This window comes from Rhizopus microsporus (assembly GCF_002708625.1).
Source record: "Rhizopus microsporus ATCC 52813 unplaced genomic scaffold scaffold_2, whole genome shotgun sequence".
In the NCBI taxonomy this organism is placed as follows: Eukaryota; Fungi; Mucoromycota; class Mucoromycetes; order Mucorales; family Rhizopodaceae; genus Rhizopus; species Rhizopus microsporus.
In genome coordinates, this window is record NW_019671917.1 from 2,267,368 (window position 1) to 2,287,461 (window position 20,094).

Here is a 20,094-nt window from a genome sequence, read left to right on the forward strand (position 1 = left end):
ATGCGGCATACATCTGCGTTCATCCATTGAATACTTGTGAAAATGATTTTGGTTCTTTAATAAAATGCTTTGACAGGACTGATTTAAGAGCTGTTTGATCTACAAACGCCTGTTCATACATTTCACTGTTGGAGGGTGGTGTACTTGAAAGGATCTTTTTGAGGACGTGCAAAACACTCCCCTTCGTTACGGGCAAAAGCTCATAAATATCGAATTCATTTTTGTCATTACTTCCATCTGCGATATGCTCTGTATCCTGAGTTGAACAACCAAGTGCTTTGGAGGGATTTGAACCATTGATTTAGGTAAACACTTGATGCACACAAAAATAAATCAATGCCTCTATCCATTACCTACGATGAAATCCAACAAAGCTTTTCAATGTATAGCGCCAAGCTGAACATGAGTTTATGAAGTTACCGTCTTAGATTAGTTCTTTTCAAAAATAAAGAGATAAAAAAGAAGCGTCATTTTTTATTCTAATTTTATGTTGTCAGTCTATCAACAAAGAACCAAGATCAATCACGTGTAATTATGATGCATTCAGATTTTGTATCAGAGAGAGTGAACTGGACAGCCTTAGGTCAGGCAGAGAATTTGGTAGTGTGGAATTGTAAAATAATGTCACATGTAACGCCCCAAGGAAGCGCTCGTAGCATTAGCTTATCTTTGAGTGCATTTTTGAGTGTACCAAGTGTTTGCCTTGATTTAACCTAGATCAAAGCTCAATCTGATCCAGCCAATCATATTCACAGGCAAAACTATCCGAGTCATCCTATTTGTACCTTCCTAATATGTCAATGTTCATAATCATTGATATCTGCGCAAAGATCAACTAAACAAAGCATTATTAAGACTTTACAAATCAAAGAAACACATGAAATATAAAACTGCTTATCTCTTGAAATTTTTACTTACATTCATACTTTTTCTCTATTCTTCATAATCATGTCTCAAATCAAAAACATTGTCATCATCGGTGGCGGTTTCGCTGGTGTTCGCGTAGCTCGAGGTCTCGAAAAAGAACTGGCTGATGCCAGGGATAACCAATACCGGATTATTTTAATCGAAAAGGTAATAAACGCCTTTGAAAGAGAAGCTTTGATCTAATCACGAAAAAAAAAAAAAAAAAGAAAACCCATTTTTATCACAGCATTGGTGGACTTCGTGCAGCTGTTATTGACTGGAGCGACCGTGTGATGATCCCATATACAAATCTATTTAAAGACAACAAGCATCGTATCATTCATGCCAACGCTGCAAAACTTGAAAGAGACCATGTCATCCTTGACCGTGAAGTGGACACATTTGGTTCGTCCGTACCCTTTGACTACTTGGTGATTGCTACAGGAACAGCTTATCATGCTCCTGCCAAATCATACACAGATGACATGGAAGGAACTCGAGACGGCCTCGCTCAATTCCGTCAGCAAGTGAAATCAGCCAAGTCTATACTGATTGCCGGTGGTGGCCCAGTTGGTATTGAGTTTGCAGGAGAGGTGCGTGATGTGTATAAGGATAAGAAGATTATCCTGTTACATCCTCAAGACAGATTGCTGAGTGGATCAACACCCAATCTGAAGCTGTCTCAAAAGGCACACGATCTTTTACTCAAAAATAACGTCCAAGTTGTCTTGAATGATCGCATCATCACCGAAAGCAACAACACGGTCTATAAGCCCAAGAATGGTGTGGTCGAGACAAAACTGGGTCAAAAATTCACGGGTATCGACATGGTCTTTTTGGCTTTTGGTAATCGACCCAACACATACTGGCTGAAAAGCTCGGATCTTGGAGCAAGCATCGTGTCCGATACGGGTTATGTCAAGGTCAAACCTACATATCAGGTAGATCATCCTGATCTGAAGCATGTATTTGTTCTGGGAGATGCTGCTGACTTTGATGAAAGTAAGCATGCCTATCGTACCAAGAATCAGTCTGTTGCAGTTATCAAGAATATTGTTCAGATGGCCATCCATAACGCCTCTCCCAAGGTGGAACACAAAAAGGACTTTGATGCCATGTTTGTCACGTTTGGTAAGAAGCAAGGCGTTGGTTCATTACCTTTCTTTGGAGGATGGGTCGTTGGAAGCTTTGTAGTTGGACTGCTCAAGGGTGGTAGTCTCTTTATCGAAAAAAGTTGGGAATCTTTGAACCTTGTGCCTCCCAATTGAGAAATGAGGGAAAAAAAAAAAAAAGAAAAAAAGAAAAAGAAATAATACCCCTTTTTCATTCATACTCAATAAAATCTTTACTGTTTATAATCTTCTCTTATTGTATCATGCATTCACATGCTGCGTTACTCAAAGCTCCAGATCATGCTTGGTCATATGGTTTTTAGTAATCACTTAAAGCTCATTCTTTTTTTTAGTTTTTTCTTTCTTAAACTTGAACATGAAGGCCATATTTCATACAGTAAATCGACATGTCGATCCATCTTTGGAGGTATTTATATAAAAACAAAAAAGACCTGCACGCGAACACGGCTTCTTTAAATGATTGAATGTATAACAAATAAAAGCATATTGATAGAGATTCTTTAGATGGAATGATGTTGGCAGACATCATTGAATACTGTCAAGAAAGAGGTTATTTTTTACTACTTTTATCATCCGTAATAATAACGATTTTATATATATGTAGGATTAAAGACAGAAGGAGCCAAGTCAGAGCTGATTGAAGGCTTGATCAGTTGGAAAGAAAGTCTTCGGTTGGTCCCTGCGCCATCAACACCTAGGCTCTATACAGCACATGAACTCTTTCCAGACTCGTCCAGAACATTATTATCTCCAGAGAAAAGACTAGAACTGAACTCTCGAGAACTCTCATTATTATTCCTCGACGACAAGAATCCTCAGTTTGATATAGCCTATAGTGCATTAACCATTGGCAGAAAATTAGGAAGTGGAGGGTTCAAGGACTGTTATGCAGGCTATTATAAAGGAGTAAAGAAAGAAGAGGGCATTGCTTAATAGAAAAAACTCATTCTTGCTAGGAACCAGTAGCTATAGGAGAATTAAGGCTCACTCAGTTCAATCAAGTAGATTTGAATGAGATTAAACATGAGATTGACGTATTAAAGTAAAGCCTTTCATAAACTGGTTATATAATGTATTCACCTTTGTATAGACAATTACGACATGAAAACGTGATCCGATTTATTGGTGTCTGTACTCACCCGCAGCACTTGTGTATCATCACAGAACTTTGTGAAAAGGGGGACTTGTTTGATGTCATCAGATCTTTTAAGAAACCAAGCTTCTCTCAATTGGTATTGTTTTTGAAATCGAAGGGTAACGTGTATTGATTCCTTATGTTTAGGTGATGTATATGTATGATATTGCCTTGGGTGTTTCTTATCTCCATACGAGAAGGTGAGTAGTTTGTTATTAAAGAAGAAAGAAAAACTTACGCTTTATATTTTCGTAGGCCATCCATTATTCATAGAGTAAGACAGAAAGAAGACATTGTTGTTTCTAATATTGACATTTCTTCATAGGATTTGAAATCAATGAATATTTTGGTATTAATTATATACATATATATATATATATATATATAAAGGACTAATCTAGGTAAAGGTCTCTGCAGATGATCGTGCAAAGATCAATGACTTTGGTTTAGCTAGAATTAGACCCAAGGCGAATATATTGATGCATACACATTGTGGAACGCCCAACTGGTAAGTTTTTCTATGAATGAGTCATACCCATCATTATTCATTTGTTTTATATAGGCAAGGTAAAGAGATAAAAAAATAACGTGGTATGTATCTGATGACTATTGATAGCACCGGAATATTGGTCTTCAAATCCAAGTTATACAGAAAAGGTCAAACTTTATCACGTTTGTCTATTTGATTTCTAACTTTTTCTTATAACAGGTCGATGTCTATGCTTGTGGTCTCATCTTTTGGGAAATTTTAACATGGGGAGAGTATGGCTACCCGTACCAAGGTAACAATAAATGAAGTCAACTGAAATAGAATTAACTTTATATATAAAAAGACATGTCAGAGCATGCTCTGTATGTAGCTGTCAAAGAACAACGTATTCGACCTCCTTTAGGAAAGTTAAGCCAATTATATCCACATCAATTACTCTTGTTGATCATGGAGATGTGGGAAGGAGAACCACGACTGGTAAGGCTCAAAGAAAAAGATGTTTTTTTTTTAAATGGTTTATATTAAGCAATATTTATAAGCGTCCATCAATGAATCAAGTAGTAGATGTATTATCGACCTATCTAACATAAACTATACACATTTAATTAAATGACGAGGCTACATAGTCATTTAGTGACACATTGGCATATGTGCGAGTCCATAGTCTTGCTTCTTCAATAAATTCATCATGATCAGACATGTAATGTTTAGCTACTTGTGCATCTTGAGGATCTTGTGGAACAGGTGAATCTAATAAGGATTGGATTGAAATGAGTGTAATTCTTAATGTCATTGCAGGAGACCAGTGGCTCTTGAGTACGTCCTAAGGATACCATTTAGTCACTTTATGTATGCTTGTGCTTTTTTTTTTTTTTCATTACTAAGCAAATGGCTCCCTATCAATGAAAGCATGAGTTATTTTCTCTTTTTTTTTTCTTGAAAGCATATATACTACTTTACTGTTTGTGAGCTAACGTTTGGATGATACACCTTGGTAATGAATTTTATTTGAGGTGGTTGAAAAGGATGATTTTCCTATACTATATTTAAGTACATTCTCTCTGTTGGCATAGACATACATACATGTAATTTTATATCGAGCAAGAAAGTACCACCTATTATTTTTTTTTTCTCTCTATTAAAAGCTCTGCATGTGTGCAAACTATCGAGATTTACCTTCATAAGGTGATTCAATAGGACCATTAATAGATCCAATGAGGTGATCTATATTTTTCTTTTTTAGACATAAACTTTGTCCAATGCATATACAACATACATACACATATTTTCTTCATTAGGAACATAAACTTGTAAAGGAGTTGTATTGTCGTCATTAACATCCTTGATTTCGTTGTATATTCTTTTTGTCATGTTGGGCGCCATTTTGAGAGAAATAATAAGAAAGAGATATTGTCACACAGCCAAAATGTTTCCGAGAAAAGAAAAAAAATAATAAGAGCAATATTATTTATTATTACAAAAAGTACAAGGAGAAGAGAGAAATACCAAAGAGAGAGATGATGTTAATACCAATAGAAGACGCTCCAGATTCAGAGGATAAGCTAAAGTTACCACCGTTGAACTCGGTTGCGAGGTTCGGTCTGGGTGCATTCTCAGACCATGTACAATTGGCGCTTGTAACATATTTAATGGGTTCGTTCAATGCAATGTTACGGAGCCAGTGACGCTTATAATCCGAGGAAGGCGCGACAGGATTGACAACATTGATCATATCTTCCAACAATGCATCGGCCATGGCAAAGGGAGCTTCGAACCAATCGTAGCCACCTGCAGCTGTCAAGATACCGTCCTCACGATAGACCGACTTGCGCTTCAAAAAGTTGTACTTGTTCGAATCCGATTCGGGGATACCATAGTTCTTTAAAAAGTCGGTTAGATTGGAGCCAATATAGGTCTCGTCAATTAAGATATCAGCAGAACTAATGGCAGCGAGTAAATCAGAGGCAGAGGAATAGGTAGCGGCGTTGGGGTTAAGCATGACACCACCTAATAAGGTTCATTATTTAGCCTTTTTTTTATATATATGTATTGTATTGTATGTACCTGCGTCACGAGTCAATTGAACCTTGTATGAATCGTTCTTGAGCGTATAACTAGCAGTATTGTTGTTGTATTTACTGGCTGCTTCGTAAGTAGCCCATGCGACAACTGGTTTCTTTGGATAATTGGCAGCAGCGGCCTTGAGACGGTTGTAATTGTCGGTTATGTTTTGTCTAATACCATTGGCAACTCCTTCAAGATTGTAAAAGGCAGCATAATATGAGATCCAAGAAGAACGCTAAAGAAAAAAAAAAAAGATAAGAAAAGATAAGAAAAGAAAAAGAAAAAAGGGGAAACTTACGCCCAAGACATCGGGTTCAAAAGCTTCACTTGCAGCAACCGTAGAATTAGGATCAATAGGTGTAGAAGCATAGGCATAAGGGTTAGAGCCGAATTGAACCTGAACAGCATCAATTTGTTGTTTCTGTAAGGTTTGATTTGTACTTTCAAGGATAGTAACATTGCCAGAACTTAGGTATTTCTGGAAACAAGGAGAAGAGATTAAGTTACCATCAGCAATAAGTGAAATGGATTCAGCAGCACCAATCATCTAAGGAACAAATTAGATATATGTTACAGTTTTCATTCTTTTTTTCTCCTTTACTTCAAGATAAGGCACAATGGATGTTTCCATGACGCCGGCCTTTGTGATAGGTACTTGATATACCTCTGTATTATTGGTAATATTTGAGGGCGTGGGTGTGCCACATTGAACCAGGACATAGGATTGCTTATTATGATGATTTTGGATTACTTTATAATTCTTGTAATATTCAATACTGAAAATGTTGGCCTTGTCATCAGCTGAGATTATATAATCAGCATCTTTATTTTTTATTGTATATGTTTGAATATTACCAGCATTGATTTTTTCAGGGAAATAATCAATAGTTGCATCATAATTGGTCACACATCCTTGAATGATGTTTGTTACGGGTGTCTGCGCAGTGACAGATAAAACGAGAGAAGCAATGGCTAATAAGCTTGCTTTATACATTATTAAACAAAAAAAGAAAAAGAAAAAAGAAAAAGAAGAAGAGCTCAGTGGCTTACTTTTAAAATGTATAAAAGGGATAATGTGGGATTCGATCTCGTGTAACAAGTTTATTCCAATAGACCTTCTTCTCTTCTTGATTCTACTATCCGTTTTTGCTGGTCAATGAGGATATTTAAAATATCTAATAAAATAAGTTATCAGCTGTAACCTATTCACATGTATTTTCTACTTACCCAAAACTTTCATCTTTTCAAAGCCTGGTATCCTTGCACGACGTTTGTAGTAAAATTGCGCTGTGCTATTCAATGTGTGTGAGCATATGTATATTGAGCAATTCGATATGAACTTACACAAAACCACTATCCTTGAGCAGATTTAGCTGTGATTCTTCTTGTAATTTATTATTCACCACCTGTTCTTTCAATCTATTGAAAAAAAAAAAAATCAGTCTCTCTATTTTCCCTTTTTTCCGTTTCTTTTCTTACTTTTCGAGATATTCTAGTTCCTCAATGACGGTTGCCTTCCTATCTTCCATGAGTGTACCATCAGGTTTGATACGATGTCTAATACGCTTATATCGGTTATGAATTTGTTCCTTTGTCTTTTTCGAATTAAATAATGGTTCGATGTCGAGTGCTCTTAGTTTCCCATCACCCGTAGCAAGCTGTTTTGCTACAGCTTTTGCTAATAGCTCGTCATCTTCTTTTGTCCAACGGCCACGAGAGACTAGAGAAAGGGGGGAAGGTATAAGTATCAAAATCCAAATAAAAAAATCATGGTTACCTTTAGATATATCATTTGCCCTGTTTCTATTCATGTATCTGGAAATATCCAATGGCGTTCTATTCAGATATTCAGACAATTTCTTTGGATTAGCTCCATAGACTTTTACGAGCCTAATAATAATAAATGAGTATTGGATACATTCACTATTTCGCTCTTACTCGTTCAGCTTTTTCACTTCTTCGTCTGTCCATGGCGTATTGTCTCGTTTAGGATGATAGGCATCTCGACAGTGCATAGCGAGTGATTTCAAAGATATATTAGGAAAAGGCCGTGCGATCTTTTGAAAGAACTTGAGGTGTGCTGATGGACGATCTGAAGCAAAGATCTCTTGTACTTGTTGAAAGCTTATGTTTTCACGCTAAATAAAAGTAGGTCTTTATCCCAGAGCATATATTCAACAAAGGAACTTACCCTACAAATCTTCTTGATACGTTTCTCCAATTTCAAGTTATCCGAATAACCAAACCGACGTGTCTTTGGCCAATGACTTGCATTTGCCGGTTTGTTCTTAAAGCTTCTCTGCCACTCGGGGAAACTATCGGAACCATAGTCATCGTTTGAGTCCGTATCTGAATCAGAATCAGAAATGAAAAAGTTCTGATGGACCGTGGGCACAAACGCAGACGATGCCTTGCCCTTGTAATTGTCTGCCGCGCTGGCGTCTTTGTTGTATTCTAGTGTTCGGCGGCTACATATACGATTGCTCTTTAATTTTCGTTTCTTTTGATTTCCTAGAGCAAATTGGTCTACGTTTGGCTCACTGTCGTCGCTACTAAAGTCACTTTCGTCTGAATCTTCAATGATTTCTCTTGTTCGATAATTGGAGCTGCTTCTCTTTCTCTTTCTTTCAATGATGGATAGATGTTGTTGGCCTTGATCTGTGTCGTCTGAATCAGAGGCTGATTGGTATTGCTTTTGATTTGTTTTCGGGACTGATCGACGCTGTGTCGATTGTTCTTGATCTGTGTCGTCTGAATCAGAGGCTGATTGGTATTGCTTGATTGTCTTTTCTTTAGTTTTATTGACAAAAATGTCTTTTGTAGGTACTTGATCAGTAGTCATGTCCGATTTAGATTCTTTTATTTCAACATTTTTATTAGATTCTTTAACAACAGCTTTGCTCGTTTTATGCTTTTGCTCCTTTTTCTTGTCCTTTTTATGTTTCTTGTCCTTCTTTTTGCTCTTGTCTTTCTTCTTTTTGTCTTGTATGCTCATTGTTTCGAAAAGAAAAGAGAAGAAAGAAAAAAAAAGGGAAATGTGACTACTTTAGACTATTTTGGTTTGTAGTCTCCCTCCCCTTCTTTGCATGAAATCCTCAATTTATGCTTCCCCAAATACACACACCAAAAGAGAGAGAAAGAATACTTCAAAAATGGGATAGTGTATGTCAGATGTTACAAGTTGTCCCTGAGAGCAAAGTGACGCAATGCAGTCAATTTTTAACTAGCGCACAAAATTTTGAAGCCGCTTTCTTTTTACCCTTTTTTTTCTTTGCCTTAAAGGGGAAAGCACAATGTCAAACAAGATTACAGAAAATGAATTATTTCCTCAACTCAATTCAATAACAGAACACGAAAAACTAGTCAAGATCGCCAGACATTTGCCTTGTGATGCTTGTTCATGTCAAGGCTGGAGACCGGCTCTATCATTGACGTGTGCGTGTGGACATTTAGTGAAACAGCATGTGGATAATAAAAGAGATCTGACGAGACGATTCAAAGTAGCATTGAGAATTGAGGAATTATTAGAGGTAACAAAGATCTATTATCACCATGTCAACCATTCCAAAACATTGTCTACTTAGGAAAAAGGAAAACTAGACGACTTTGATTACAGCGATCAAGATATTGAATCTCTAAGAAAGTAAGAATATAATATAGACACACAGTGTATGGAAAAGTATACATCAATATATTTTTTATTTTATACCCGTTCTTCTAGACAAATACACTATAATGCCGAAACGACAGAAAAGGATGTAGAGGAGGATGAAAATGGAGTCGATTTCTTATCAGAAGCATCGTCACCATCTTCTATTGAAGATCGATCTTTCTTTAAACGAAGAAAAAGTGATGACGAGGAAGACGAAGAGGATGAAGAAGGGTCGAAAAGATTCAAGGCTGATTTGGATGATGATGAAGAAGAGGATGACGATGATGACGAAGAAGAAGAAGAAGAAGATTATACTAGAATCAAACAGGAAGATGACTTTACCAAAGACAGCACACTGACAGACTCTGTTGATCGAAAGGAGACACCCGCCATGATGGAGGAGCGGTTGGGTCTGGTTGAAGTGCGTATTGTTGAAAATGATGGCAGTCGAGAGAGCATGATCTTGTTAACGGGATTAAAGAACATTTTCCAAAAGCAGTTACCAAAGATGCCTAAAGAATATATCGCACGTCTCGTTTATGATCGTAATCATAAAAGCATTGCATTGATCCGAAAGCCGATGAAAGTGATTGGTGGTATTTGCTACAGACCCTTTGAAGAGCAGGAATTTGCAGAAATTGTGTTTTGTGCGATTGCGTCAACAGAACAAGTGAAGGGGTATGGTTCATTCCTTATGAATCATTTAAAAGACTATATATCGGGTCATTCAAAGATAAAACATTATTTGACCTATGCAGATAATTACGCCACTGGATATTTTAAGAAACAAGGCTTTACGACAGAGATCACGCTGGACAAGAGGAAATGGGTGGGGTATATCAAGGATTACGAAGGAGGAACGATTATGCAGGTGAGACCAGACCTGTTGATGATTAATAATAAACTCACTTTCTTTCTAGTGCACAACGGTTCCAAAAGTAAAATATTTAAAGATACAAGAAATCTTGGCTATTCAGAAACAAGCAGTTTATGAAAAAATGAAGGAGCATTCAACTTCACATATTGTATACCCAGGCATTCAAATGCCAATGAATGAAGAAGGAAAGAGATGTATTGATCCCTATTTAGTACCTGGAGTCAAAGAGTCAGGTTGGACACCTGAAATGGACGCATTGTAAGTATAACGAAATAGAATAACATGTATTAATTCCTGTAGATCAAATCGACCTCGACATCCTCCACACTACAATCAAATGCGCCATCTAGTGAACGAACTGAGAGCACACCCACACTCATGGCCATTCCATGATCCTGTGAATGCAGATGAAGTGACAGACTATTATGATGTGATCAAGGAACCGATGGATTTGACAACATTAGAACAGAACGTAGAGAATGATACTTATCAAACTATGGATGAATTTATTCGAGATGTACAAAAGATCTTTGATAACTGTAGGACGTACAATGCAGAATCCACAAATTATGCACGCTGTGCGAATCGATTGGAGAAATACTTTGATGAGAGACTTCGTGTGTGGACTAGTAACGAATGATTTTATTGTAAATAAACTTAAAGAAATCTTCTTGCTGCCAATTTGACTCTGTTATCAAATGAAGGGTTTGCGATGGGCGCGTTCTTTTCATAAAATGGGTTCATCAGTATCTTTATGTACAATTCATAGATTTCAGTGAAAAATGACTTTATACTATCTTCTGATTTTTGATCATGTAGTAACATAAACTTTACATCTATAAGGTTGATTAGATATGAATCGCGTGCACTTTATGCATTTCTTACTGCCTGCTGTGACAAAGCAAGATACATAGTATTCGTTGAATCGATCAATCGACTTTAAGTACCTAATGTATATATGAGAAAAAGATGTGTCGTGTTGATTATATAATGATTACATGGCTTGAACATTCCACTGATATTCTTCTACGACATCAAGTGCAGCGTGTATAATGAACTGATTCAAATGTTTATGATCTTCCTTTTGCTGTTATTTTTTACTTTTTAGAAACTTGTTTAATTATAACAACATACGTTACTCTTGAAGAATCAATAAAAGCAGAAGAGCGAGATGACGGAATTATTTCAGACTCATAGATAGGGTTATCAGTTGCACCCACAATAACAAAGTAATAATTAGACATTGCTTAAAAAGAGAGAGAAAAGAGAGAAAGAAAGAAAAAGGGGGCGCTTTTATCAAATTTGCTCGCAGGAATCAAAAAGACAGCCAGTGTTTGATCATAGATGAGATTTGCCATAAACAAAGAGAGAGAGAGAGAAATCAAAGTTTACTACAGAGATATTCTTCTAAGGGAGCCTTTCTCTCTCTCTCTCTCTCCTTTCCACTTTTATGTTTATTTACTTCAACATCTTGTAAAGTTCAGATACCGCCTGCAAGTGTAACAACCTGTATTATAGTTCAGATTCAGAAAACAACATTGCCCTTTCCTCCTTTTTTTTTTATTCTTTTATTCTTTTCATCAGATGGGTGAATCACGAACGGAATTACTAGCTTGGTTGAACGACTTGTTACAAGTAAATTATACCAAAGTAGAACAAGCAGGAACAGGTAATGTAACAGTGAGTGATACTGTTGTTCGGTGCTAATATTATATTAGGCGCTGCTTACTGTCAAATTATGGACTCTATTTTCGGTATAAAGAGTAGTTTTGTATATGAATGCTCATATTGACATTGCTATAGGTGATGTTCACATGGGAAAAGTAAAGTTTGAAACCAAACACGAATATGAATATGTGTCCAACTATAAAATACTTCAACACACATTTGATAAACACAAGCAAGTAGAGAAACATAAAAAGAAAAGAGGGAGCTACTTACATTATTTCTCTAGGATTGATAAAATCATTCCCGTCGACAAATTATTAAAGTGTAAATTTCAAGATAACCTCGAGTTCATGCAGTGGATGAAGCGTTTTTGGGATCAAAACTTCCCAGGAGGTGACTATGATGCTTTGGGACGTCGAAAAGGTGGAAGCGTCAAGACGGTGACAACATCATCACCTGCTAGTCGTACGGTACGTACCAAACCAAGTGCAGCCCCAGGTAAAATAGAAAAAAAAAAAAATAGGGAAGAGAAGGCTGAGCCCAAAAGATATTAGTCAGAACCACAGCACGCTCAAACGCTGTCGTTCCATCCTCTGGACGATCAAGAGCCACAGGGTCATCAGATACGGGCGTCGTCCAAGATATGAGTCGACAAATCACTGAACTCAAGGTGACCGTGGACGGACTTGAAAAGGAACGAGATTTTTATTTCGGCAAATTGCGAGAGATTGAGATACTCGTTCAGGAACAACTGGAAATGGCTGAGCAATATCAGCATGTGTCAGAGGAACTGAACTGTATTCGAGAGATACAAACTATTCTTTATAGGACTGAAGAGGGATTTGAAGTGCCTCCAGAGGATGGACTGGTAGAAGAGGAATACGATGATGATGAAACATTTTAATGATACAAGTCTGCATTAAATGGAGTTCCAAATAAAAACTCCCAACTTTTAGGAGGAGTAAACTGTGTGATTTGTTCGAGCTCCAACACACGATGAATGTAGTTTCCAAAGTCGATGCTGTCTTGAACATTATCTACATGTTTTGTTTTAGTATTAAATAGAGACAACATATATATATTATACCTCCTTCGAGTGCAAACATGATGAGCACTGTCGCTTTGTCTTCTAACTGTTTATACACATGACGACTCAGGCCAGACCCAGGCAGATGGATCCTTTCACTACTTTCTTCAAGTACAGGTATACCCAAAGCCTTTGATCGGTTCACATAGTCTCCACTGCCCAATACTCGGAAAGGGACACTGTTGATCTGAGAGTCCAGTCGACGTGAGGCGTCCATACTCGTCAGCACGATCACTTGATCAAACTGAGAAGCAAACGCAGTGATGTGATCCACATAGGATTTTCTCTTTTCTTTTATCGTAGGTGATCGCTGCTGTATGCATGTCCATTGACGATCCTTTGATTGAAACACTAAAGACAACAGTGAGATTTTTTTTTCTCTTAATGTATATCTTTACCTTCAATAGGTGTTGTTGATCCTATTTGATTATTGTCTTCACGTTGACTTGATACTGGAATAACAGTATCTGTGTCAATAAAACCCACTCGTTCAAAATGAAATGTGTGAATGAGCAAGTCAGCTGTAAGTTGAGGTACATTGCCGATGGAGACCATGGGCTATATAGATGGTGTTTAATATTTTGTTTTTATTTTTTATGTTTGAGAGTACCAAAATGATGGTTGAGCCCTTGAGCTGAGCAGGATCGTAATTGGGTACTGGGACAAATGAATTCATTTACAAAAAAAGATACACAGAGTATATGACGCGTCGCGATCACTCACGCAGCTTGTTTGAAAGACAGTCACAGACTTCGAGTGCGCGGAAATCAAAACATTTGAAACCGAGTTTACAGTGTTTCCACTTCCAGTTGGTCACTTTGCCGAAAAGATTGGCCAAATGTTCAAACTCAATTGGTCTGATTTTTGAAGCCGATTTGGTCACTTTCTGCAATTAAGTTGGTCAGAGTCAAGACTTGACAATAGACTCTGGCATGATTTTTTACCACAAAAATGGAAGAGGAGACATCCTTGGTCATAAGCGAAACGAAGCAAACTAGTACATGAAATCCCTTCATTCCACATAAAAAATATTCATCTGGAGTCGCAGTTAGCCGAGGAGCCTGATGTTAATATGATTGAAGTGAGTCATAAAAAATAGGTAAATCACATATATTACATAATAACGGGACAACCAATAAATGAACACACCTAATTGTATAACATAATATTGTAACTGCATAATAACATATTGCAACCGATAACATTAACAATACTAACTGAGATAAAGACACCGGAATATAATGCCCATCTTTATTGATGCCTGTTTCTTAGTGTTAATAATAGCAGAAGGTGATAAAATAAGTTAAGTAATTAATTAAATAATTCACACACATAACAAGCATGGCCAGATTCGCGTTTATTTTGCATCGCTTAATGGCTTGTTTTTCTCCTCTTGCCAGACATATATTCAGTGAAACTTGAAGTTGCTGGTGTAACGATAGTAGCGGTATCTAATAAGTACAACTACAGCCAGTCGCTGTTGCTTAAACCGCCAAATTAAAACCAGTAAAGGAAGCACTTGCTTACCGAAGCGAAGTATGTCACTTGGAAAACTCATCTGTTTTAATCTACTTATTCTTGTAATGTACTTTCTGGTCTGTCTGCTATCATCAGCGTCACGTTCAAGCCTGAATGCTGTAGCTCAAATGTAATGAGGACTTCACAGCTACCGTTATTGTTTAATATGAGATTATCTAGCATATCTTTTAATGCTTTTGGCAACTTTACACCTCCTTCGACGATGTACTTTGTTCCATTATATTTAATTCCAACTTCACTTGCGCCGAATTCGTTTGCGTTTTCATGATTAGCTTTTCTCTCTCTAACAATCATATGACACTTATAGCCAGATTTAACTCTTTTGATAGACTATGTTGATCTTATCGCTCTGTTTTTGTTTTTACGTCGCGTACTAGAATTTCTCATCGAAGATGTCTCTTTCCTGTTATCGATCCAGTGAAGGGCGTGACAGTAGGGACATTCCTTGTCCATACATTCAAGATCCAAAGGACGAATGTGAGAAAGCTGCAAGATATAAGCAGCAGAAATGTTTTGAGAAGGCTCTACTCTAGGCCTTCCTCTACGTCTTACTGGGCTGCCTTCCTGTTCTTCTTGTTCAGCTCGACGTCTGCGTCGTGATGCTGCAACTCTCTCTCTCTGCGCGCTCGACAGGTGCGATAGCGCGAATCTGTTGATAATGTCGCAACACAGGAGGAGCATATGGTTATTCTAGAAGTATTGTTTTCCATTGTTCTAATGAACAATAATGTTAGCAGACGCACTCGAATCAAAAGAAATATTACATACCAAATTATGTCAAAATGTTTATACAATGATTAAAGAAAGAAAGGCTCAATGCGATGAGAAAAGGAAAACGTTTATATTCGAAAAGAAAGAAAATAAGGAAACACTACATGCACCAGAAAATACACCAAAAGTTAGACTAATCCTAGGAGCGCTACTTTTACCTGCTACCTATGATGTCGCCCAACAAAGCTTTTCAATCTGCAGTGTCAAACTAAACATGACTTCTATAAAGTTGTCATATTAGTTTGTTTCTTTTCAGGAAGAAGAAATAAAAAGAAATGTTATTTCTTTATTTATTCTAGCTTTATGTTGTCAGTCTAACAACAAATGAACCAAGATCAATCACGTGTAATTACGATAAATTCGTATTACATATCAGAGAGAGGGAACTGGGAAGCTTTAAGCTAAGCAGAGACTTTGGTAGTGTGAAGTTGTAAAATGATGTCATATGTAGCGCCTAGAAGAAGCACCCGCAGTATTAGCTTATATTCTGGTGCATGTAGTGTTCACCAGGAAAGAAATCTCATGTACTTTCAGGAACCAAGTGCTTGTCGCGCGAGCGCGATGTTCGAGTCGGAAAGAGCATTAAAAAAGCAGCCAAATCATGTGATGCTACACATTTTCCGGCGTATTTTATGGTCTAGTGTTGTTCTCTTATCGAGACATAGTCCTGACATTTATATCACTTAAAATCGACTCTCATGTTCTTTACAGGCTTTCAGTTCTTGGAAATACTGTCGAATATAACATTTTGAATAAAGTTGTCATCCCAAAAGGGAAAAAATTGACGATCCTCACATAAATATTAGACCGAAACGAGAACTTCATTATTGCGCGCGCTGTATAAAGACTGACTTATTATTTTTTCTTTTTTTGCTCTCGAGATAACAGGTTGAGTTTCATAAGACAGTTCCCACACAATGCCTCGATTGCGTTAACCGGACCATATGTTTTTTGTCACGAGAGAGAGCCGCCCTCTTGGTTTGGGCCTTCGTCGACACGCTCAGCATTTCAAGCTGCTCCCAAATAAACTTTTTATATAACAACAAAGAAATAATAAGCCCGTTCTATACGAATTTTGTCATGAAATAAAGTCTAATTAGGTCAGTTTTTTAGTTTTAACTTTTTCCGCAGCGTACCTTTAAATTGTCCCTCTCCATAAAAAAAAATAGTAGTTGCTTACATAACATGCATATGTCGCTATTTCTCTCATATCGAACGTCCAAAAAAGGGGAGATGCTTGTAAGGTTAGTTTGAAAAGAGCAGTCGTTTTTTTTTTTTTAAAAAAAAATATCCTATCATCCTAAAGGAAGTATCCAATAGGACGGTGAAAGTAATGTAATGAGAAGGATTATCTAATTTGTGTGATATATCAAAACGTGGGGAGTACCTGCTCCCCGTCCTCTAGTTACACGGCCACAACGTGTAGCTCTATTACACAGATACCCATTAAGGCACGATTTCATTCTGTTTTACTATTGTATGTATGCCCAACTTTAAACTATAAATACAAAACACATTACAGATATTCATTTAAGGTTACGCATACATAGGCGCACGGTGAATGATGTGTGTGATTTTTTGGTAACCCAATGTTTCAATTTAAAAGAAAGAGACCAATCGGGCATAACCGCGCAAAGATAAAAGGAAATCAAGGTTGATCTAGAAGGGGAAAAAAATAGTTGTCCCTCCTTGTATATCTAAACAAACTAAACCCATCTCTTTTAAATCAGGAAGGAGGACTAAAAATGGTCACAGTAACACAGATGGTCCTATAGATAGCCATCTTTGAAGGTTTTACAATGAAAAGAGAAAAAAAAAGCGTTTGAAAGATTGCACAAGGCAACCAGAATTTGGTTCCCTTAGTTGTGAATTAATAAAATTAATTAATGTACCCTGACTCGTTTTTTTTTAAATTGTTTCTTAGCAACGGATCTAACGATAAACTATAATAATTATATTAAAAAAGATAGACTAGTCAGCATTTGTGTTCAATTAATATAAAAGAGAGAGAAAGAAAGAAAGAAAAAAAAGAGGTTGTCATCAATAATAAAGATAAATGGTAACCATTTTGTGTCCTACTTTTTTACTTTTTATAGTTACTATCAAACCAGTCTGTCTCCATGAAAAGTGTATTAATTAATTTTACTTGTCGTACAAGATCCCATCTCGTCAACTACTTTACACTCATGCCAATCCTTGATTCCATTGTAAATGTCCCGCGGATCAATCCGTTGACATTAAATGAAATCATATAATACACTATAGGGAAATAAAATTAAAGTTTGCATAATAAAATAAGGCTGCAGGTACCACGGAAATAGATGGCCGAGTTGGATAAAAAAGGAAATTCAATCGGGGGCAAACCGTCTTAAATTAAGAATTTATGGGTGTCCATTGCCCAAAAAGAGATCAATTTTCCATAAACATGTCAATATGAACCTTATTTCCTTGTTTCCCCTGGGTTGTATCTGTCGGTAGAATTATTTAGCGTGTATAAATTCATAAGGAGAATTTTAAAATTAATTAAAATCTCGTTGATTACATAATACACTTTTTCACCACGTTCAAAACAGAGGGAAAAAAAAAAGGGAAAAAAGTGTGATGATGACAGATCTCCCTTTCTTCTTGGCCTGTATACTGCGTTGGGTTGCGCGGGGAATAGAAAATAGAATACAAGGAAAAAAGAATTTAGAAGAAACGTGTAAAGAGAATCAAGAATGTTTTTTGGTTGGATAAGCAAATGTGGCGTGAGTTGAATTTCTTGAGTGTAATACAGTAGGGTAGCGGAGGGGTGTCCGGAGAGATGAAAGATAGACACTGAAAAAAAGAGACCCGTATTTTGTGTCATGTTGAGGCTGAATCTTGTCACTAATTCATAGAAACTTGCTTTATTTGACAACGAGTTGGCTCGAGCGGGAAAGAAATAAAATTATATTAATTTCTCTCCCTCTCTTTTTTTTCCATTCTTCTTTTTTTCTCTCTTTCTTTCTTGATGACATCTTTGAGTAATATGTTGGCTCAACAAAATTATAAAAGACCACCCATGCTGGACATTAGTTTTTTATTAAATGATGACCATGAACCAGAAAGAAGTCCGAGTTTATCACCGTCACTCACAGCATCACCAGCCAGTGTATCATCCACATATTCAAGTTACTCATTTCCTCAACAAGATTACTGGGAACAGTCAAAAGAGAGTGGACCTATCAAGGCAAAGCGAAGAAGAGCTAATTCAGAACAATTGGAAGTATTAAATAGAGTATTCGATCGTACCTTCTTCCCTTCGACCCAAATGAGAGCTGAGCTCGGTCGCCAATTGGGTATGAATCCTAGAACTGTACAGATCTGGTTTCAAAATCGTAGACAAGCTATGCGAACAAAAGAACGCCAAAGGTTGATTAAACTTCGAAACGAGACTAAATTGAAATCAGTGTAAAAACAACAACAACAACAATATTACGATATACCTTTTATAATCTGTATTTATTCAAAAGAAAAAAATGACAAAAGAAGGAAGCCTGGTTTGCTATTTCTTTTTAATATCTTCTTTACTCTCTTTTTGCAATGTGTGTGTGTAAAGTATGACAAATAAAATTCTTTTAATACATCTACGCTTTTTTACACATCCATAAAATGAAACAACACAAGAAAGACATTCCTTTCTCTTTTCTATGCATTTTTCGCCCCTTTCATTTTTCTTTTTCTTTTGAATGCCAAACGATAGATTTATCAAATCATCTTCACCCAAGAAGCGAGTAACACCTTTTGTCGTAAAGAGAAAACAAATCAATTTCAATTTATTGGATACAACAAGGTAATACATTGTTTATGGATTATACCTATTATTAACTTATAAAGTCCTCAAATACCCTCTTCTGAATGTAAATTATTCATGTACCATGTTACATATGGCTTACTTTATATATAATAATTAGCCAGACACATTTATGAACAGCTATTAAAAGATAAAGATGAGAAAATTAAAGCTTTGAAGGTATAGTAAACACACATTTAGGTTTCATATTGAATTCAGTGTTGCATATAAATAGAATCAGGTAGAATCACTTCATAAAGAACTACAACAGACAAGACACCAATGCAGGCTATTAGAGAATGAAAGAAGTGATTATGAATCATCCATTGATGGTAACAGTTCCTCTTGATTGGTAATAGTAGCTCACTGTTTTATAATAGAAAAATATGCAAAGGAAAAGATACAGGTGGAGACAGAACTGAGAATACTAAAGGAGACACATGTTGAGAAAGTACAAAATTTATCAACCAATCTTAACCACCTCACCTGTACAGTCCATTCTCTAAGGAAACTATTGGAACAGCACAATATCAAAGAAGGTAAAAGAAATAGAGAAAGAAAAAGTTCATATTAACTTTATGCTAGAAATCAAAGAGAATGATATCCTCTTGGTCAATCCTATTTACAAAAAGGACGCACTCTTCATTCAAGATGCATATCAGCAGATAAAACAAGAGATGTCGAATCAACAACACCCAATGTGGTCTAATATTCAAGTATATATACATATACAATATATAAGCCGTACCATGTAACTTTTTTTTATTAGGCAACTGCTATGGCTATCAAGCATGAAATTGATGTTTTTCAAGCTTGGAAATCCACATGCAATCTGCCCGTGCATGAATTGGCCAAGGCTATATTGAAAGAGCAGAAATCAAAAAAGACCTTATTTGGTAGGAGAAAATGATATTTATAAAAAAGTCGCAGTTTTAAAAATTAATATCACTACAAAAAC

The 20,094-nt window shown here is 36.5% G+C and overlaps 12 protein-coding genes across 12 annotated transcripts; 6 read left to right on the forward strand and 6 right to left on the reverse strand.

Moving 5' to 3' along the window:
• Positions 1-674: 674 nt before the first annotated feature.
• RHIMIDRAFT_266933 (FAD/NAD(P)-binding domain-containing protein) lies at positions 675-2,204 on the forward strand. Its single transcript, XM_023611955.1, has 3 exons — positions 675-835; positions 919-1,069; positions 1,129-2,204. Exons 2-3 carry the CDS (start codon positions 949-951, stop codon positions 2,172-2,174), a joined length of 1,167 nt encoding a protein of 388 aa, XP_023470526.1. The 5' UTR covers positions 675-835; positions 919-948; the 3' UTR covers positions 2,175-2,204.
• A 347-nt stretch (positions 2,205-2,551) lies between these two features.
• RHIMIDRAFT_234413 (kinase-like protein) lies at positions 2,552-4,202 on the forward strand (the record flags this gene model as incomplete). Its single annotated transcript, XM_023608151.1, has 12 exons — positions 2,552-2,588; positions 2,644-2,945; positions 2,996-3,081; positions 3,130-3,271; positions 3,322-3,374; positions 3,430-3,448; positions 3,500-3,523; positions 3,576-3,682; positions 3,819-3,831; positions 3,884-3,956; positions 4,008-4,141; positions 4,191-4,202. The coding sequence occupies 12 exons, from the start codon at positions 2,552-2,554 to the stop codon at positions 4,200-4,202; spliced, it is 1,002 nt and encodes a 333-aa protein (XP_023470527.1).
• A 63-nt stretch (positions 4,203-4,265) lies between these two features.
• Positions 4,266-5,047, reverse strand: RHIMIDRAFT_234414 (ubiquitin conjugating enzyme 1; the record flags this gene model as incomplete). Its single annotated transcript, XM_023608152.1, has 6 exons — positions 4,266-4,487; positions 4,546-4,560; positions 4,625-4,699; positions 4,748-4,779; positions 4,841-4,888; positions 4,945-5,047. The coding sequence occupies 6 exons, from the start codon at positions 5,045-5,047 to the stop codon at positions 4,266-4,268; spliced, it is 495 nt and encodes a 164-aa protein (XP_023470528.1).
• Positions 5,048-5,120: 73 nt separating this feature from the next.
• RHIMIDRAFT_289548 (uncharacterized protein) lies at positions 5,121-6,754 on the reverse strand. The gene is made up of 5 exons (XM_023613653.1): positions 6,584-6,754; positions 6,330-6,529; positions 6,027-6,275; positions 5,729-5,963; positions 5,121-5,671 (listed from the first exon to the last, which is right to left on the reverse strand). Exons 1-5 carry the CDS (start codon positions 6,720-6,722, stop codon positions 5,139-5,141), a joined length of 1,356 nt encoding a protein of 451 aa, XP_023470529.1. The 5' UTR covers positions 6,723-6,754; the 3' UTR covers positions 5,121-5,138.
• Positions 6,733-8,723, reverse strand: RHIMIDRAFT_289549 (uncharacterized protein; the record flags this gene model as incomplete). Its single annotated transcript, XM_023613654.1, has 7 exons — positions 6,733-6,903; positions 6,956-7,020; positions 7,073-7,147; positions 7,208-7,448; positions 7,506-7,618; positions 7,667-7,866; positions 7,920-8,723. 7 exons carry the CDS (start codon positions 8,721-8,723, stop codon positions 6,830-6,832), a joined length of 1,572 nt encoding a protein of 523 aa, XP_023470530.1. The 3' UTR covers positions 6,733-6,829.
• Positions 8,724-9,399: 676 nt separating this feature from the next.
• RHIMIDRAFT_197855 (uncharacterized protein) lies at positions 9,400-10,897 on the forward strand (the record flags this gene model as incomplete). The annotated part of the gene is made up of 3 exons (XM_023606236.1): positions 9,400-10,251; positions 10,301-10,515; positions 10,558-10,897. The coding sequence occupies 3 exons, from the start codon at positions 9,400-9,402 to the stop codon at positions 10,895-10,897; spliced, it is 1,407 nt and encodes a 468-aa protein (XP_023470531.1).
• Positions 10,898-10,914: 17 nt separating this feature from the next.
• Positions 10,915-11,501, reverse strand: RHIMIDRAFT_198143 (Sedlin; the record flags this gene model as incomplete). The annotated part of the gene is made up of 4 exons (XM_023606259.1): positions 10,915-11,093; positions 11,143-11,204; positions 11,256-11,338; positions 11,397-11,501. The coding sequence occupies 4 exons, from the start codon at positions 11,499-11,501 to the stop codon at positions 10,915-10,917; spliced, it is 429 nt and encodes a 142-aa protein (XP_023470532.1).
• Positions 11,502-11,841: 340 nt separating this feature from the next.
• Positions 11,842-12,829, forward strand: RHIMIDRAFT_286251 (uncharacterized protein; the record flags this gene model as incomplete). Its single annotated transcript, XM_023613365.1, has 5 exons — positions 11,842-11,926; positions 11,976-12,011; positions 12,061-12,157; positions 12,212-12,423; positions 12,480-12,829. 5 exons carry the CDS (start codon positions 11,842-11,844, stop codon positions 12,827-12,829), a joined length of 780 nt encoding a protein of 259 aa, XP_023470533.1.
• RHIMIDRAFT_247291 (uncharacterized protein) lies at positions 12,826-13,989 on the reverse strand (the record flags this gene model as incomplete). Its single annotated transcript, XM_023610396.1, has 6 exons — positions 12,826-12,962; positions 13,013-13,363; positions 13,411-13,570; positions 13,623-13,669; positions 13,736-13,898; positions 13,957-13,989. The coding sequence occupies 6 exons, from the start codon at positions 13,987-13,989 to the stop codon at positions 12,826-12,828; spliced, it is 891 nt and encodes a 296-aa protein (XP_023470534.1).
• Positions 13,990-14,503: 514 nt separating this feature from the next.
• On the reverse strand, positions 14,504-15,232 carry RHIMIDRAFT_289552 (uncharacterized protein; the record flags this gene model as incomplete). Its single annotated transcript, XM_023613655.1, has 2 exons — positions 14,504-14,868; positions 14,926-15,232. 2 exons carry the CDS (start codon positions 15,230-15,232, stop codon positions 14,585-14,587), a joined length of 591 nt encoding a protein of 196 aa, XP_023470535.1. The 3' UTR covers positions 14,504-14,584.
• A 2,772-nt stretch (positions 15,233-18,004) lies between these two features.
• RHIMIDRAFT_267003 (homeobox-domain-containing protein) lies at positions 18,005-18,895 on the forward strand. Its single transcript, XM_023611956.1, has one exon. It carries the CDS (start codon positions 18,315-18,317, stop codon positions 18,756-18,758), a length of 444 nt encoding a protein of 147 aa, XP_023470536.1. The 5' UTR covers positions 18,005-18,314; the 3' UTR covers positions 18,759-18,895.
• A 3-nt stretch (positions 18,896-18,898) lies between these two features.
• On the forward strand, positions 18,899-20,073 carry RHIMIDRAFT_267011 (uncharacterized protein). The gene is made up of 6 exons (XM_023611957.1): positions 18,899-19,136; positions 19,181-19,203; positions 19,258-19,316; positions 19,372-19,468; positions 19,517-19,675; positions 19,722-20,073. Exons 1-6 carry the CDS (start codon positions 19,033-19,035, stop codon positions 19,889-19,891), a joined length of 612 nt encoding a protein of 203 aa, XP_023470537.1. The 5' UTR covers positions 18,899-19,032; the 3' UTR covers positions 19,892-20,073.
• Positions 20,074-20,094: the final 21 nt, after the last annotated feature.

Bases quoted from the DNA above. Each gene is read 5' to 3' on its own strand.
- RHIMIDRAFT_266933 (XM_023611955.1), top strand. From the start codon at position 949: ATGTCTCAAATCAAAAACATTGTCATCATCGGTGGCGGTTTCGCTGGT. The intron at 1,070-1,128 runs AAAAGGTAATAA...AAAAAAAAAAAA, and splicing joins ATACCGGATTATTTTAATCG to AAAAGAAAACCCATTTTTAT.
- RHIMIDRAFT_267011 (XM_023611957.1), top strand. From the start codon at position 19,033: ATGCCAAACGATAGATTTATCAAATCATCTTCACCCAAGAAGCGAGTA. The intron at 19,137-19,180 runs GTAATACATTGT...TAACTTATAAAG, and splicing joins AATTTATTGGATACAACAAG to TCCTCAAATACCCTCTTCTG. The intron at 19,469-19,516 runs GTAACAGTTCCT...GTTTTATAATAG, and splicing joins TTATGAATCATCCATTGATG to AAAAATATGCAAAGGAAAAG.
- RHIMIDRAFT_289548 (XM_023613653.1), bottom strand. From the start codon at position 6,722: ATGTATAAAGCAAGCTTATTAGCCATTGCTTCTCTCGTTTTATCTGTC. The intron at 6,276-6,329 runs GTAAAGGAGAAA...TTTGTTCCTTAG, and splicing joins CCATTGTGCCTTATCTTGAA to ATGATTGGTGCTGCTGAATC. The intron at 5,964-6,026 runs GTAAGTTTCCCC...TTTTTTCTTTAG, and splicing joins TTGAACCCGATGTCTTGGGC to CGTTCTTCTTGGATCTCATA.
- RHIMIDRAFT_267003 (XM_023611956.1), top strand. From the start codon at position 18,315: ATGACATCTTTGAGTAATATGTTGGCTCAACAAAATTATAAAAGACCA.